Source organism: Chinchilla lanigera, unplaced genomic scaffold, assembly GCF_000276665.1.
Source record: "Chinchilla lanigera isolate Chin_1 unplaced genomic scaffold, ChiLan1.0 scaffold00111, whole genome shotgun sequence".
NCBI lineage: Eukaryota > Metazoa > Chordata > Mammalia > Rodentia > Chinchillidae > Chinchilla > Chinchilla lanigera.
In genome coordinates this window covers 5692313-5706085 of record NW_004955512.1, presented here as the reverse complement: position 1 = coordinate 5706085, position 13773 = coordinate 5692313, and the positions used below count along the sequence as shown (strand labels likewise).

Here is a 13773-nt window from a genome sequence, read left to right as displayed (position 1 = left end):
TAAAGCAATTTTACTTGACTCATGCTACTGCAATCAGCAAAGACAAAACAAAATGAGGCTATTTATTTCTTGTGGGTAGCTGTATTTTATTTTAAAAATATGGACTTCTTTTCATTTCTTTTCATTCACAGTGTGTCACTGGGCAGATATGTTCCAACATTCCCATTGTTAAAGTTAGGAATGTGAATACAAATACAAAACAAAAGAAAACAAACCAGATTTTGTTTAATTATCTTTTCCCTTCTCAGCTGACAACATAAATATGGTATTGGAATCCTAGTCTACATCTGTCGAGATCAATTTGCAATGATGTCAATCAAATTAATTAGTAGCTAATTAGTTGTTTTTATTTTTACCACATACATGAGACAAGTACTAAAAATACAGACCACAAAATCACCTTTCTGCCAACCATTCTCATATTTGGATTACATGATCATCCTACTGCGAGATGTACTGGTTCCATGAAAATGGACACTGAGAATGTAGAATGTGTTACAAATATTGCCTACCTTAAAATGGTATTTTTATTGTTTTCTAAACTTGATACATATAATTACCTGAGATATTTATGAAGGAACGTGGGAAAAGAACAAACTACTAGAATACATACTGTAATGGCCCAAGAGAGATTATACTTGTGCATAGTTTAATGTAAACATCATATAGTATTTTGTAAGGTTTCCTGAAGAACAAAAATGAATCACTTCCTGTACCTTCTTACACTGAGTGGGAAATTTCTTAGGATACCTCTTCTGTGATAGTTGATCCTTTATTAATCCTTTCAATTTATAGTTCTAGTTTCTCGTTGTATTGTTCAACTATTTTAAAATGTCAAGCACCTATTTGTATCAAAGTTTATATACAACTTATTCTATTAAAAATTCATGTAGACTGGCCTTCTCTAATACCAATGCTTTTATTGAATGTCCTAATGATCAAATATTTTAGTGCTAACTTTGCTCAAAGTTTTGAACTGACCTGGATATTTATGTTTTATAGTTGCTATTTACATGCAGATACAAAACAATTTTCATTTTGAAGGTAAGAAAAATGCTTGTGAAATATAAACAGAAAAATATTAATCACCGCATAATAGCACAGTTTATAAATGTACACACTGTGGTCAAAAGTACAGAGAATCTTATTTTTTACATTTATTACAGTAAAAAATATATGACCGTTAATCCCCCTCACAATACTCCCTGTGACACGGAACAAACTTATCCCATCATTCTTGCAACTTTCTCTTTGTATTTTTTCAACAGTTTTTTTTTTTTATTAGTACTTGTTTGCAATACATAACAGTTCCATTCACTGTGGGGATTTGGTACATGTACATAACACATTTTAATCTTTCCTCAATCTCTTCCTCTCCACACAACCATCTACTAAGTGAAGTAACTCAGACGCAAGTTTAAATATCACATGGTTTCTTTATATGAGAAACCCAAATTAAATTTAAAAGCAAAACAAAAGGTAGATAAGGAAACAGGGAGATAGAATTTTTGCAAAACGGAAGAGGATCTTGCCACTTTCTGAGGCAGCTCTAGGAGTCCCCTTTCGGGATTGATCATCTTTACTTGAACTGTCATGGCTGTCTCCCTGTGTGGAACCAATTCAATTGTTTATCTTTCATGACCATTTTGATTTTGGGGGAGGAGTGAGAGATCACGCAGTCCCTGGCCTGGTGAATAAAGTGGAAAGAAAACACCACAAAGTTTTTATTTGACGGAAACTGCTGTAACATTTTGAATCCATTTCAGGATTGCCAGGTAGCAATGACTGCATCTGAAGACGCACAGGAGGGCGAACGTCCACAGCTGCTTCAGAAAGCGGTGGGAACAATGGGATCAGGGTAATTGAGGCCAGGGAGAGTATTGTGCGGAAATGAACGACAATGTGCTTTTTAATTTAATAACTGTTTAAACATTGAAATATTCAATGACATATTTTCTTCACATTGCATACATTATTTTTCAGTTGTCACAAGAATTCTAGTAAATGGGCCGCCTTGGAAATAATACTCCTATATACAAAAGTAGTCACAAGTTCAAGGAAATGAAATATACCCTCAAGGCCACATAGTAATAAGGAACAGAACTGGAATGCAAACCTATGTTTTTTCCTTTTTTTTTTTTTTTTTTTTTATTCTTTAAGTCCCTACACATTGTATTCTATAAACTGCCTGGTTGAAAATTGCATCAATAATTGTGTTAGGATTGGGGCTGATGGCGTCACATTCTTGAAACTCTCAGGGGAGGAGGATGCAAAAGAAAAGGGGGAAGCAACCTGCCCCCCAGTTTTCTTCCCCTTTATGCTATCAGCTGATTGGTTTAGTGAGTAGTTTTGCAAGACTTGTTTCATGTTGCTTTTGGACAAAGCTGAGCCTTGTACTTAAACAAAAGACAGCCAGTTACTAACTTCTGGTTGCTAGGCGTGGCCTCTCTTCAAACCCTATAAAATCAGGAGTCCAGAGCCTCACTTGGAGACCGAAACCTTCAGAGAAGAGCCTCTCTTAAGTTCTTTGCAAGAAGGTAGAAAAAAGGGTAAGACTTGGGTTTCTTTTTAGGGAGTTTTTGTTCCTTTGAAAACTTTTCAAACACCAGTAAAAATTTCTTTGGATTTTGCTTTGTGGTTTACTCAGCTTTGTGACCATTAAATGTTACTGCTGCTATAGGATTTATGGCTACTTACATTTTATATACTTGGAAAAACAGTCGTTGAAGAATTATAAACTGTAGTGTTTTGTTTTACTTAGTTAAGGAATACAGTTTCTAAGACGTGGAAAATATAACTTTATTTTGCTCTTCAGTTGCCATGGTTAACAAGGAAAGAATGTGCTTAACCTCTGGTAACTTTTAAAGAATGTGGTTTTTTCTTTCCTCAACCTTGGAATGTGCATTTTTATCTTACAAGGAAATCAGTCTGTGGGTGCCTGTAGGGGTCCAGAGAAACAAAACTGGCAAAGGTATTTGCGGGGAACTACAGAACAGAAGCACTTGGGTGATTTATTTTCTGCTTTTGTAAGGAACACTAAATAGATTGAGATCGCAGTGTGGCAATTGTGGCCTTTGTAATTAACGTTTCTTTAAATTAATGTTATGTTTATTCATACAGTTAAGAAGGCCCACTTATTACTCATTTCATTAGACAGGGTGTGGCCACATTCTTTTTCCTTGATCTGTGCCTGAGACAGGATTTTCCAGTGCGGGTTTGAAAACCTAAGGAGAAAGGAGCCATTTCCTGGGTGATGTCAGATAAAGTATTCCATGGAACTGCCAGCGGTATCCTCTAAAAACTATTCTAGCTAATGGGATTGTGGTGGTTCAATCAGCTAATGGTCATAAAATTTCTTAAAGAAGAAACAAGTAAGTCAGAGTTTTAGTGGTGTTGTACATATGGGCAAAAGTGAAAGATTATGAATAACAGAGAGATACTTGGCTACTGCTTATTACAAATGCTCCTCCAAGTATGCTTCTCTTTGCCTGTTTTAAATGTTAGTTAAATGCTTTGGTTTCTAATTTGTGAGACTGGCAAATTAAGAGAAATGCACTTTTTCTTCACTTGGTTGTGCCTAAAATGGTGCTTGAACTTTGAAAAAGCAGTGTTCCCTTCTGTCCACAGGAATGTATCTTGGGAGCTATAAAAGAAGGCATTTTGCAACTGAGTCAAATGTGGCTAAATGCTGGTTTCTTAATGCTGAAATGGCCTCTTCTCCGGAAGTTGTTACCATGCTAGCTCTGGGCTAAACCAGATCTGGCAGGTTTCCAACATATGATTGATGTTGGCAAAATAATAATAACATTATTAAGGAACCAGCTATAGTTTCATGCTTATTAAGTACTTTTTCAATCAAAGCATCTTCAAAGATTGATTTCTGTATACAGGAACTGTTTAAGCTGATTGTTCTTAATTACTTCTAGGCCCATTAACTTATGATGTGTTTAAACTTAGGGCAAAACTAACGAGCCTGTTAGCTTTCAGTGACAAACTACAAACAGCTTTTGAAGTAAACTACTTCCTTTTCCTTTAAAATTAGATAGATTTTTATCAGAAAAAAAGAAATCCAATCTACACAGTGCCCTCACTCATCAGTTTCTTCACAACCACATACTTGAGGTGGAATTTAATATTGTCACTTCAGTCCTATCCTGGCTCTTACATACTATTTATTCTAATTTCTTATTTTATAAATGAAGGCCATCTGGAGAAGCTTCCTGTTTTCTTGGGGTGAGATTGTCAGAGAAGCAAAGCAAAGTCCAGAAGACCTCAGCACTATGTTTGTATCCTGTAGTTGTGAGAAGTTTGTTACCTTAGTGCACGTGTTTCCTAAAATACTAGTAAAGATATACATTAATTTAATAAGACTTGTGAACATACAGTGCGAAGTGCTCAGCCTTAAAAGTGCATAGCAGATAGCACATGTGCATCACTCTCAAGAAAGCTGCTGGGGATAGAATTAAATCAACAGAACACGATAATACGTGATGGGGGGCCGTCCTATAGGTCAAGGAAGAATGTTTGGGAGAGCATGCAAGGTCACCCAATCCAGTGCTGAGGGCTGATTAAGGTTTTCCGGAAGGTGGGATGGGTCTGCTGTGAGTTTTCACTTAGAAGTAGCGTTTAGGCAAAAGGAAGTAATTGTGCCGGAAGAAAGAACATTCCAGGCAGGGGAACTCCCTATTCCAAAGCCCAGAAGCAAAACATGCATGAGCCAGCCTTTGCTAAAGTGTTTGTTCAGAGTTATGTCACGTATAGTCTAACTGGCTTCTTTCAGAGGGTGGGTGTGAGGTGCACTTGTGAAATATATTCAAGGAAAAACTAGGCACAAGGCAAAAATGAACCGCCTAGAGGTGGGGTGAAGCCTAACACAGTCTCCAAGGGTTAGCTGTTAAAGAATTTGATTCTCACGTGTGTTATTAAAATGATATTGACCTTGGCATGATCATTTGTTTGTCAATATAAAGGAATATGTAACAGTTTGGAAACGGAAGGCAAGGAGAGATGTCATGATTCTTGCCTTGGGGAGCTGGAAAAATGCCTGAAAATGACACTATTTCCTAGATCAATAATGATGATAAGGTTTTTGTTCCGAGGACAGGTTATTTGCTACTACTGTCATAGAACTCTGATAGTTCTTGCATGTAACCAAGATAGAAGTGGCAAACTTGTCTCCTCTAGGCACATTTCTTTCATCTCGTATGAAATATTCAACTCTTATTTTGCTTTTGGTGTGTCATGCAATTAATATAGTAATATAGGGCTGGGGATGTAGCTCAGTGGCACAGCAACTGTCTGGAAATACAAGTCCTGAGTTCAAGTCATGGTGCTATATATATTTCTTGCAACCAAGAAGGTATGCTGAAGATAGTACTCCGCTTGCTCTGACCCGTATTCTTGAACTAGTCTTTCATGAGACTGGGAAAGACTGAAAAATAAAGGGGATTCTCTTGGGACACATAAATGTACAAAATTATTAATCTTTAGAAAGCTACATATTTTGTCCACAGGTAAACTCCGATTAGTAGATAGTTTGTGTTCACAAAAAGATGATTATATAGAAGAAATATGAAATAAGAAACTCCTAGCATCCATATATATATAGCATCCATATATATATATATATGAAAAAGCTAATTTCATCTTGAATTGTGCTGATACTATTCATGGAGATAAACTTGATTTCAGAGTTCATTTATAACTAATTAAAATATTTATTGGGCTAAAATAAGATGGTAATATAGGCTTTTAAAAATCTACTGGTAGTACAAGTTTTAAGTATTACAATCAAAATGACAGAGAAAGGGAAAAATTCACAGGATTAATCTAACTTTCATACAATGTGCTTTTGCAATGAAATTTGGCCAGATTACTACTTAATGCGGTATTTGTAAATTGGGCAAATTTTCTCTTAATCTATGTAATTGACTGTGGCAATAATGAGCAGGATGTGTTAAAATCTGTTTCCTTTAGAGTAATTTTTACATTCTGCCATGAACCTGGTGTGTTTAAGAACTAGGAGATGTTCTTTGGCTGACTTCAGATTGTTTGTCTCTATCTCTTGTCCTGAAGATGCTTCCACTCCAAATGTTTCTCTGTTCCAGACTGTGCTTCTAGATTGTCCAAGCAATTTAGACTAAAATATAGGAACCCAAAACATGCAAAGCACAGAACAGCGTCCTGTAGGGACACTTTCTCTTATCAAATCATGCTCAAACCACTTTTGTCACTTTATGTTACGTTATTATTATAGTAATATCGTTCTTTCTCTAGGTTTTATCTTTTAAAAAATGAATGTAGTATGCAACTATTTTCAGAAGTGAAAGACGTAGTGAAGTATTGTAGTTTTCAAAAATATTATTTTGAAGTTGTCATACTTGCTTTACTTTATATTTGAAAATACCTTTAGTCTTTGCTTTGATCTCTTTTGAAGGTTTTCTTTTCTAATTCAAAGCAATAGAATAAACATGTTTTATGAGTGATGGAATGTATTTTGCCGAGTGACCAATCATATCATTCATTTTGAGAATACTCCTTTATTAAAAGCTGAGATGAGGTGATGAAAATAGAAATTTTAAAGATGTGAAACTTTGCTGGAATTGCTATGAAGTCTTAGGTGTGCCAATTAAGCAGCTAAGAATGTACAATTCCATGTGGCAATGATGACTGCATCAGATTAGTTTGTAACGAGAGGTAAAATCTTGTGCAAAATCATACATCATGACCTTACCTTAGGAAACAACTTTAAATTCATCGATTGCTGGAGAAAAGAGAATGTATTAAATGAATGCAAAACATACTAGTTTCACACAGATGAAAAAATAATTTACACAATCCACGACAATTAAGTGAAGATTGTTTCTGCTTTGGAAAGTATTTCCCTCAGGTATTTCATCTCATTACTTGGAAGCACAGTTATTTGTCAGCAGGCATGAACTGAGTTCTTTGTCTGAACATGCTGCTAAGTAGTCAGCTTATGAATTTTACTTCTCATGAGTCATTTAGCTTCATGTCATGAATTCACAGTGACAGATTATCCTTCTAACTTCCCTCGCAAGTATTCCTCACACTAGTCTCTGGAGGGATAAAACAAAAGGGTGTGGAGAGACACCTTAGTGGAGACCTTCAGCATGGGTACCCAAAAGTGCAGCTCCGGACCATGAGGATCACTGATGGCTGTCTGTGTGTGCAGGCAAAACACGGAACTCACTGAATTTTAATATAGTTCATAATTTTAAAAATACATACTCCACTAAACAGAAATTATTGCAAAAACCACAATAGCCATCTAAGGAACTTCCTTTAAGATAGGCTTTGTCAAAAAGTCATGTGTGTTGCAATTTCAGCTCCTTGTCCAAACAAAACCATGTATAAGAACCCTTTTTCTGGTGTTTCGCATCTGAGAGAAAAACATGTAGAGTTAGTGTTTACACAGCTCAGATGGGAGGAAATATGAAAACATTAATTACTCCGTGTACTTCAATAGTTTTATATAAAGAAATGGATGAAGAAGCTGAGTTATTTGGGAGCAAATACATGGGATTGTTTTGGGTCAATTCACTCCTGCAGATTGTCCCAGTTCATTTTATTTTATAAATGTAAATATTATGGTTGTTCTCTGGGCATTCCTTTGCTACAGACCCTACTTAAACCCACATAGATTCTCTAATGGCCGACTACGTGGTCTCTTGTCTTTATTTTACCTATCTCTTAGCCATTCCTCATGACACAGGGTGAATGCTTTTCCTAAGATACGATTAGAATCATGCTGCTTTCTATCAGTGCTTTCCAAAGCTTTGGACATGCATTTAGACATCTTTGCTCCAGCTTCCATTAGCATTTCTGGCTCCAGCAAACTTTTTTTTCAGTTCCCAAATGTGCCAAGCCTCTCTCTGTTTTATTTTCTTATGCTTCTGCTTCATTAATTTTGACTCATTTCAAGAGAGACTGCCCAGCCAACACTTCCTCTCAGAAGTATCTTAGCCTTTGTGGTTTTCCTGGCAGAGAACACACTCACTCTAGGTTCCGTGAGGTGGAGGATAGTTATCTCAGTGCTTTTGCATCCTGAGTGCTTGGCTGATGGTGACTGGTTTGTGAATTGAGTACATGAAGTCAAGCACCGCTCTTCTCTGCAGCAAACATGCCCACTTGTGGTCATTTTATCCCTAGGGATTAGGGTGAATATACCACGGAAGAGTCCAGTTTCTGCTGAGAGGCTAGGGACTTCTTTTTAAGTATATGATCATTTATTAAAAATGCTTATGTGCCACATTTTACTGTGTTCCTAAATGTAATTCTAGCAAAAGAAAGCAAGATTGTTCATTAACACTATGTCATGTGTATCTCAGAGGGAGTGTTTAGGTTGGCTTGTTTTCTAAAAGCATCTGCTATTTTCTTTCTAGACACTTCTCTAAAATGGCAATGGTATCAGAATTCCTCAAGCAGGCCTACTTTATTGACAATCAAGAACAAGAATATGTTGTAAGTAGAATGGTTATAATGTGATATAGTTATAATATTAAATTTTGAAACTACTGCAAGTGAATGGATATTAATTTATGAGCCTCTGCTTCATAGCAAACTGTGAAATCATCCAAAGGTGGTCCTGGATCAGCTGTGAGCCCCTACCCCGGCTTTAACCCCTCCTCCGATGTGGCTGCTTTGCACAAAGCCATAACTGTAAAAGGTGAGTGCGTTTGCTGAAAATAGGCCTGTCCTGGCCATTTCAGAGCAGCTCTTTGAATGATTATCAGCAAGCAGACAGGAGCAATGGAAAGAAGTTTTATTTTGATGATAAGAATTCTGCCAAATGAAGATATGCTTCCTTCTCAGGACTTAGGAAATTATGGTCAAATCTGATAATAGCTACAGCTATTATCTTTTCCGTTCACTCTTAGAAACTCAGTATCAGAATTCTGAATCAACACAGTTGATTGCATTTAGGTTTGAACTAGGATCAAACATTTCAACATCTAGGTCCAGAGGCAATTGACTGGCTCTTCATTTCTCATTCAAATGAATAAATTACCATTTTAAGACTGCCAAGTTGGAAAGAAGTGTAGTGTTGAATTCTTAGATTGATATAATTCATATATTTTTTTAGTTTGTTAAGACCTGTATTTGGAATATCTTGACAATGAATCATTTTGTGTCAAGCAAATTGAGTTTAAAACCTGGAAAATTTTTGTTTCCAGGTGTGGATGAAGCAACCATCATTGACATTCTGACGAAGAGAAATAATGGTCAGCGTCAACAGATCAAAGCAGCCTACCTTCAGGAAAAAGGGAAGGTAGGTTACAACATCAGGGTAGATATTTGATTTGGCTCAAATGTATGCAGAAACATGGATGCTGAAGCACATTTACCTAGTTCTTTCCATTTGTGGTCATTCTTTCCCCGTTACATCTCAGACATGCAGTGTTTATCTACTTTCTTTCAACTGAATCAATCCTAACAAATTTACTGGTTTCATACAACTCGTCATTTTGATGCCAATTCCTTCCAGATGTGATGTCTTATATTGGAGACAGGCCATCAGTTTGAACCTGACAAGCATCGCAATTACCAGAGTCCATAAGTAATATGCTTTCATTGAGCTCTGACTTCTGCTAAAATTCAAAATGAGTTGCAGTACTGAAATCTAAAGTTTGTATGCAATTCGCCTTTAGAAGTAAACTTCATATCTTACAGCAAACATAGGCATTTTTTTAATCAGTGCAGTTAGAAAACTGTACAACGTCAGTTGCTGATTATAATGCTTACTTGAGCTATGAAAACCTCATAGTTTAGAAAAATTAATACATCCTTTTTAGATTATTCTTACTATGGTTCCTGTTGAAACACAGCTTCTTCTCTGTAAAAAATATTAAGAATCTTATCATACAAGAAGTTACCAATGGATTCAGTAAATTTCATGTAGTCCTACTAGATCTAAAAGGTTAAGATGACATTCCTAATATCTAGTGTGCTTTCAGTATGAAGGAATGGCGGTCTGAAAAATTATGGAGTTTAGGGATCTGTAATAAGGTGACTTAAGAGCAGGTAATACCATGTTGTTGCCTAAACTAAGACATTAGAAATCCTAGTTCTAATTTTTTTTTTTCAGCCACTGGATGAAGCGCTGAAGAAAGCCCTCACAGGACATCTAGAGGAAGTGGTTTTAGCTATGCTGAAAACTCCAGCCCAGTTTGATGCAGATGAGCTTCGTGCTGCCATGAAGGTAATTCACTGATTTAGTCAAAGCTCTTGTACTGTCCTTAGCCCATGTATAAAGTCTGCGTATTCCTATATATTCCTGTGTGTTATGTTTTGTCTTCAATATCTACTAAGTGCTTTTCCATTAGTGGGAATTTAATGAGTGAGTACTTTAATAATTCAAACAATGAATCAATAGATATGTAAAGGAATAAATGTTGGCATTAATCTCGTCCTTGTAATGTCACTGTGTGAGTCATATATCTGTATTTTTAATATCTCTACCATAAATTGACTGCATATCCATTTTGCTTTAAAGCAATGTAATAAACAGAGCTTATTGGAGTTATTAAATATTATGGACAAAATTGAACAAATGGCAAATTTAATACATTTTGTAATTCAAAATTTTTGAATACATTTTGTATTCAAAAATTTATCCTTTTGAATAAAATTTTTTCCTATATATTTTTTCTTTCCTTTTCTTTTAATTCAGGGACTTGGAACTGATGAAGACACCCTCATTGAAATTTTAGCATCAAGAAAGAACAGAGAAATCAGAGAAATTAATAGAGTCTACAGAGATGGTGAGTTGTCATGTCTATCAGTTCCCTTAATTGGAAGGGAAATCTGATTCACTTTTTAAAGATGTAATATATGTTACTTAGGCAGATTTTGGGAAGTCTTTACTAAAACATGTCTTTACTGATGGATACCTGTCTACTAACTGTGTATACTGCTATCAGGCAACATTCAGCTTGCTAACGTGCTAATGAGGCAGCCCATGACGCAAGCTACATGGAGTTTCACTTCAATGAAAAGGTCCACCCAGAATTAACAGATACATGTTATCATGAAAACTCAATTCATAGCTCTGAGCTTGAGAAACTTCCTAAAAGCATTTTGTATTATTCTGAGATTTATTTCATTAAAATGTTTCACTGTCTTTTTTTTTTTTTTTTTTCTGGTACCAGGAATTGAACTCATGACCTCGCACTTGCCAGGCAGGCACTGTGCCACTGAGCTAAATCCCCAGCCCCTGTTTTTGGGAGTTTTATAATTTAAAAACATCTCCAAACAAAACATGCATTCTCTATTTTATCCTTGAAATGGAAAAGAATTAGGTAGTTTTCATCGATGGATATGTTTACATTGCTATTATAGTATAAATGAGTGAATTACTTTATCGCTGGTTGGACTCATGGGGATGAAAGATCATATGTGTCATTTTATATACTCAAAGAAACAGCTTATCTAAATGACAAATGTTTCAATATTGGACATAAGATAGGTGCAAGTCTCTTTGCCATTTTTTCTTTTTCTCTTTCTCTTTATTTTTCTCTTTCTCTTTCTCACTTTCCCAAACCAAGATGTGGCTCCGTGCGCTGAGAGTACAATTCTTGCATATTGTTTCCAGAGCTCTTTAGTAAAGGATTCAAACTAAGGAAGCTTTTAGCTTCATTTTTTGTGATGTCTATGTCTTTACCAATGTTTATCTTACATCCATTTATTAGTGGCAATAAAAATGGTCATTATTAATTTAAATTTGATAAAACATATAGAGGTAAATTTCCATATTTCTCTACTATATCAAAATATAGTCCAATGATTGTATTAAATTACTGTTTCTGGTCAATTATAAATTCAGTTAATCTTTGCTATTAAGGGTTATTTTATATAGGTAAGTAGGCATGTACAGACATATGTATATATTCAAATGTATTCCATATAAAGTAAAAATTTTAAAGTGGAGAGTTTAAATTCAAGTAATTATTTCTGTATTACCATTTTAAATAATTTTCTATTCATCCTACTGATGAAAGTTTAGCATATTGTATGTCAGAATTAATGATTTGATAAAGTAAAAATAAGCAAATTTTTCTCCTTGGCAAAGATTTACAATATAAGTTTTCCTTCCCAATAATGTTCAAATACTTCTGTTTCCCAATAGGAAATAAATTTGTTATTCTAATGTTTTACCTGCTCTAGTTTCTCTATTTCTATAAAAGCATGATACTACTACGAAATGTATCCCATGAATTTAATATTGTAGCACTGTAGGTCCTCGGCTACTACAGATAGGTTACTTATTGATATTCTATTATTGACATCACTATTTTTCAACAGTTTAATGAAAATACTTTTTTCCTTATTTCTCAGAACTGAAAAGAGATTTGGCCAAAGACATCACCTCAGACACTTCTGGAGATTTCCAGAAGGCTCTGCTTTCTCTTGCTAAGGTACAGTTCAAATACGTTAGGAAATGCTCCTTCTTTTATGAAGAATAAAACCATAGTTCTGAGCTCTCTCTAAGAATGAAGAATCAATACTTTTAAATTTTTAATTGGTAAATCTTAACTATATATGTTATGGGATACAGTTTGATGTTTTCATGTATGAATATGATATGGAATTAATAAAAAGATAAAAGACATTTTTATTACTCACCAGTTCTTTAGAGTTAGACATTTGAAATTTCCCCTCAGTTACTTAGAAATATATAATGCATTGTGCTAACTATGGTCATCTTGCTGTGCAATAAGTCCCAACATTTATTCTTCCTCCCTGTCTGTCAGAAACTTTGTACCCCATGACCAACATCCTCCCATCCCCTCTTCTCCTCTTCATCCTCTCTAATATCCATCAATGCACTCTCTACCATTATGAGGTCAACCTTTCCAAATTCCGCATATAAGTGGGTTTATGGTGTATTTGTCTTTCTTTGCCTGCCTTATTCCACTTGGTATACTCTGCTTCAGGTTCATCCATGATTTCACAAATGGTAAGATTTCCTATTTATCCTCTGGTTTTCAAAGAATATTATTTATCTGGCTTAAGAGAAGTTGAGTAAATCTTACGACCACGTGGTAAAGAAGAGCTTATGACAAGACGGATTTTTTTTTTTCAGGGTGACCGCTGTGAGGATCTTGGTGTGAATGAAGACTTGGCTGATACAGATGCCAGGGTAAGCAAGGGCTCAGAAAGCGGTGCTGAAATCAACTTGCCTCACTTACATCGGGTCACCACTCAATGCTTTTGGCCTGAAAGCAAATCTCAGGTTTCCTGAGAAGCCAGAGTTCTGTAACGCTCATTCTCTGAATGAGATCCAGGTTCTTGTAGCCCAAGAGTGAAACATGCCGGTTTTATCTTTTCAGTAGGGCTCATAAAGCCAGAGAGGAATGAAAAAGAATACTGAAAATTTGATTTATCTTTCCCAAATTTGATTTGTCTTTACCGAGTGCAAGTAAGGCAAAATAATTTATTAAGTGAAATGGAAACAGTACGTAATCTAACATTCTCTGAACAGTGAAAATTACGATAGTTCATAGATATAAATTTATAGTATAAAATAGCATAATCTAAATATCAATTAAATATTAATATTTAAATTAATAAAATGATATTATAATTATTATATACTACATATTGTTTCAGTGGAGTTTTCAACTATCAATGCACCAGATCATTAGAAAAAATGACATTTTAGGACATGAAATTTTGACTTTTAAAACTACTGAGCAATATTATTTGCGTTGTGCTTTCCTCATGGAAGAGTATTCTGTTTATGAAATTCTC

The 13773-nt window shown here is 35.2% G+C and overlaps 1 protein-coding gene across 1 annotated transcript in view; it reads left to right on the top strand.

Annotated features, from left to right (window-relative positions):
* The first annotated feature begins 2440 nt into the window (after positions 1-2440).
* The window catches only part of Anxa1 (annexin A1), a 17138-nt gene continuing 5805 nt past the window's right edge, over positions 2441-13773 (top strand). The window contains exons 1-8 of the mRNA XM_005408325.2: positions 2441-2549; positions 8406-8484; positions 8581-8689; positions 9198-9292; positions 10109-10222; positions 10694-10784; positions 12358-12437; positions 13106-13162. Of these exons, the coding sequence (XP_005408382.1) occupies positions 8419-8484; positions 8581-8689; positions 9198-9292; positions 10109-10222; positions 10694-10784; positions 12358-12437; positions 13106-13162 (612 nt within the window). The 5' untranslated portion in view covers positions 2441-2549; positions 8406-8418. The remainder of the gene's footprint in view (positions 2550-8405; positions 8485-8580; positions 8690-9197; positions 9293-10108; positions 10223-10693; positions 10785-12357; positions 12438-13105; positions 13163-13773) is intronic.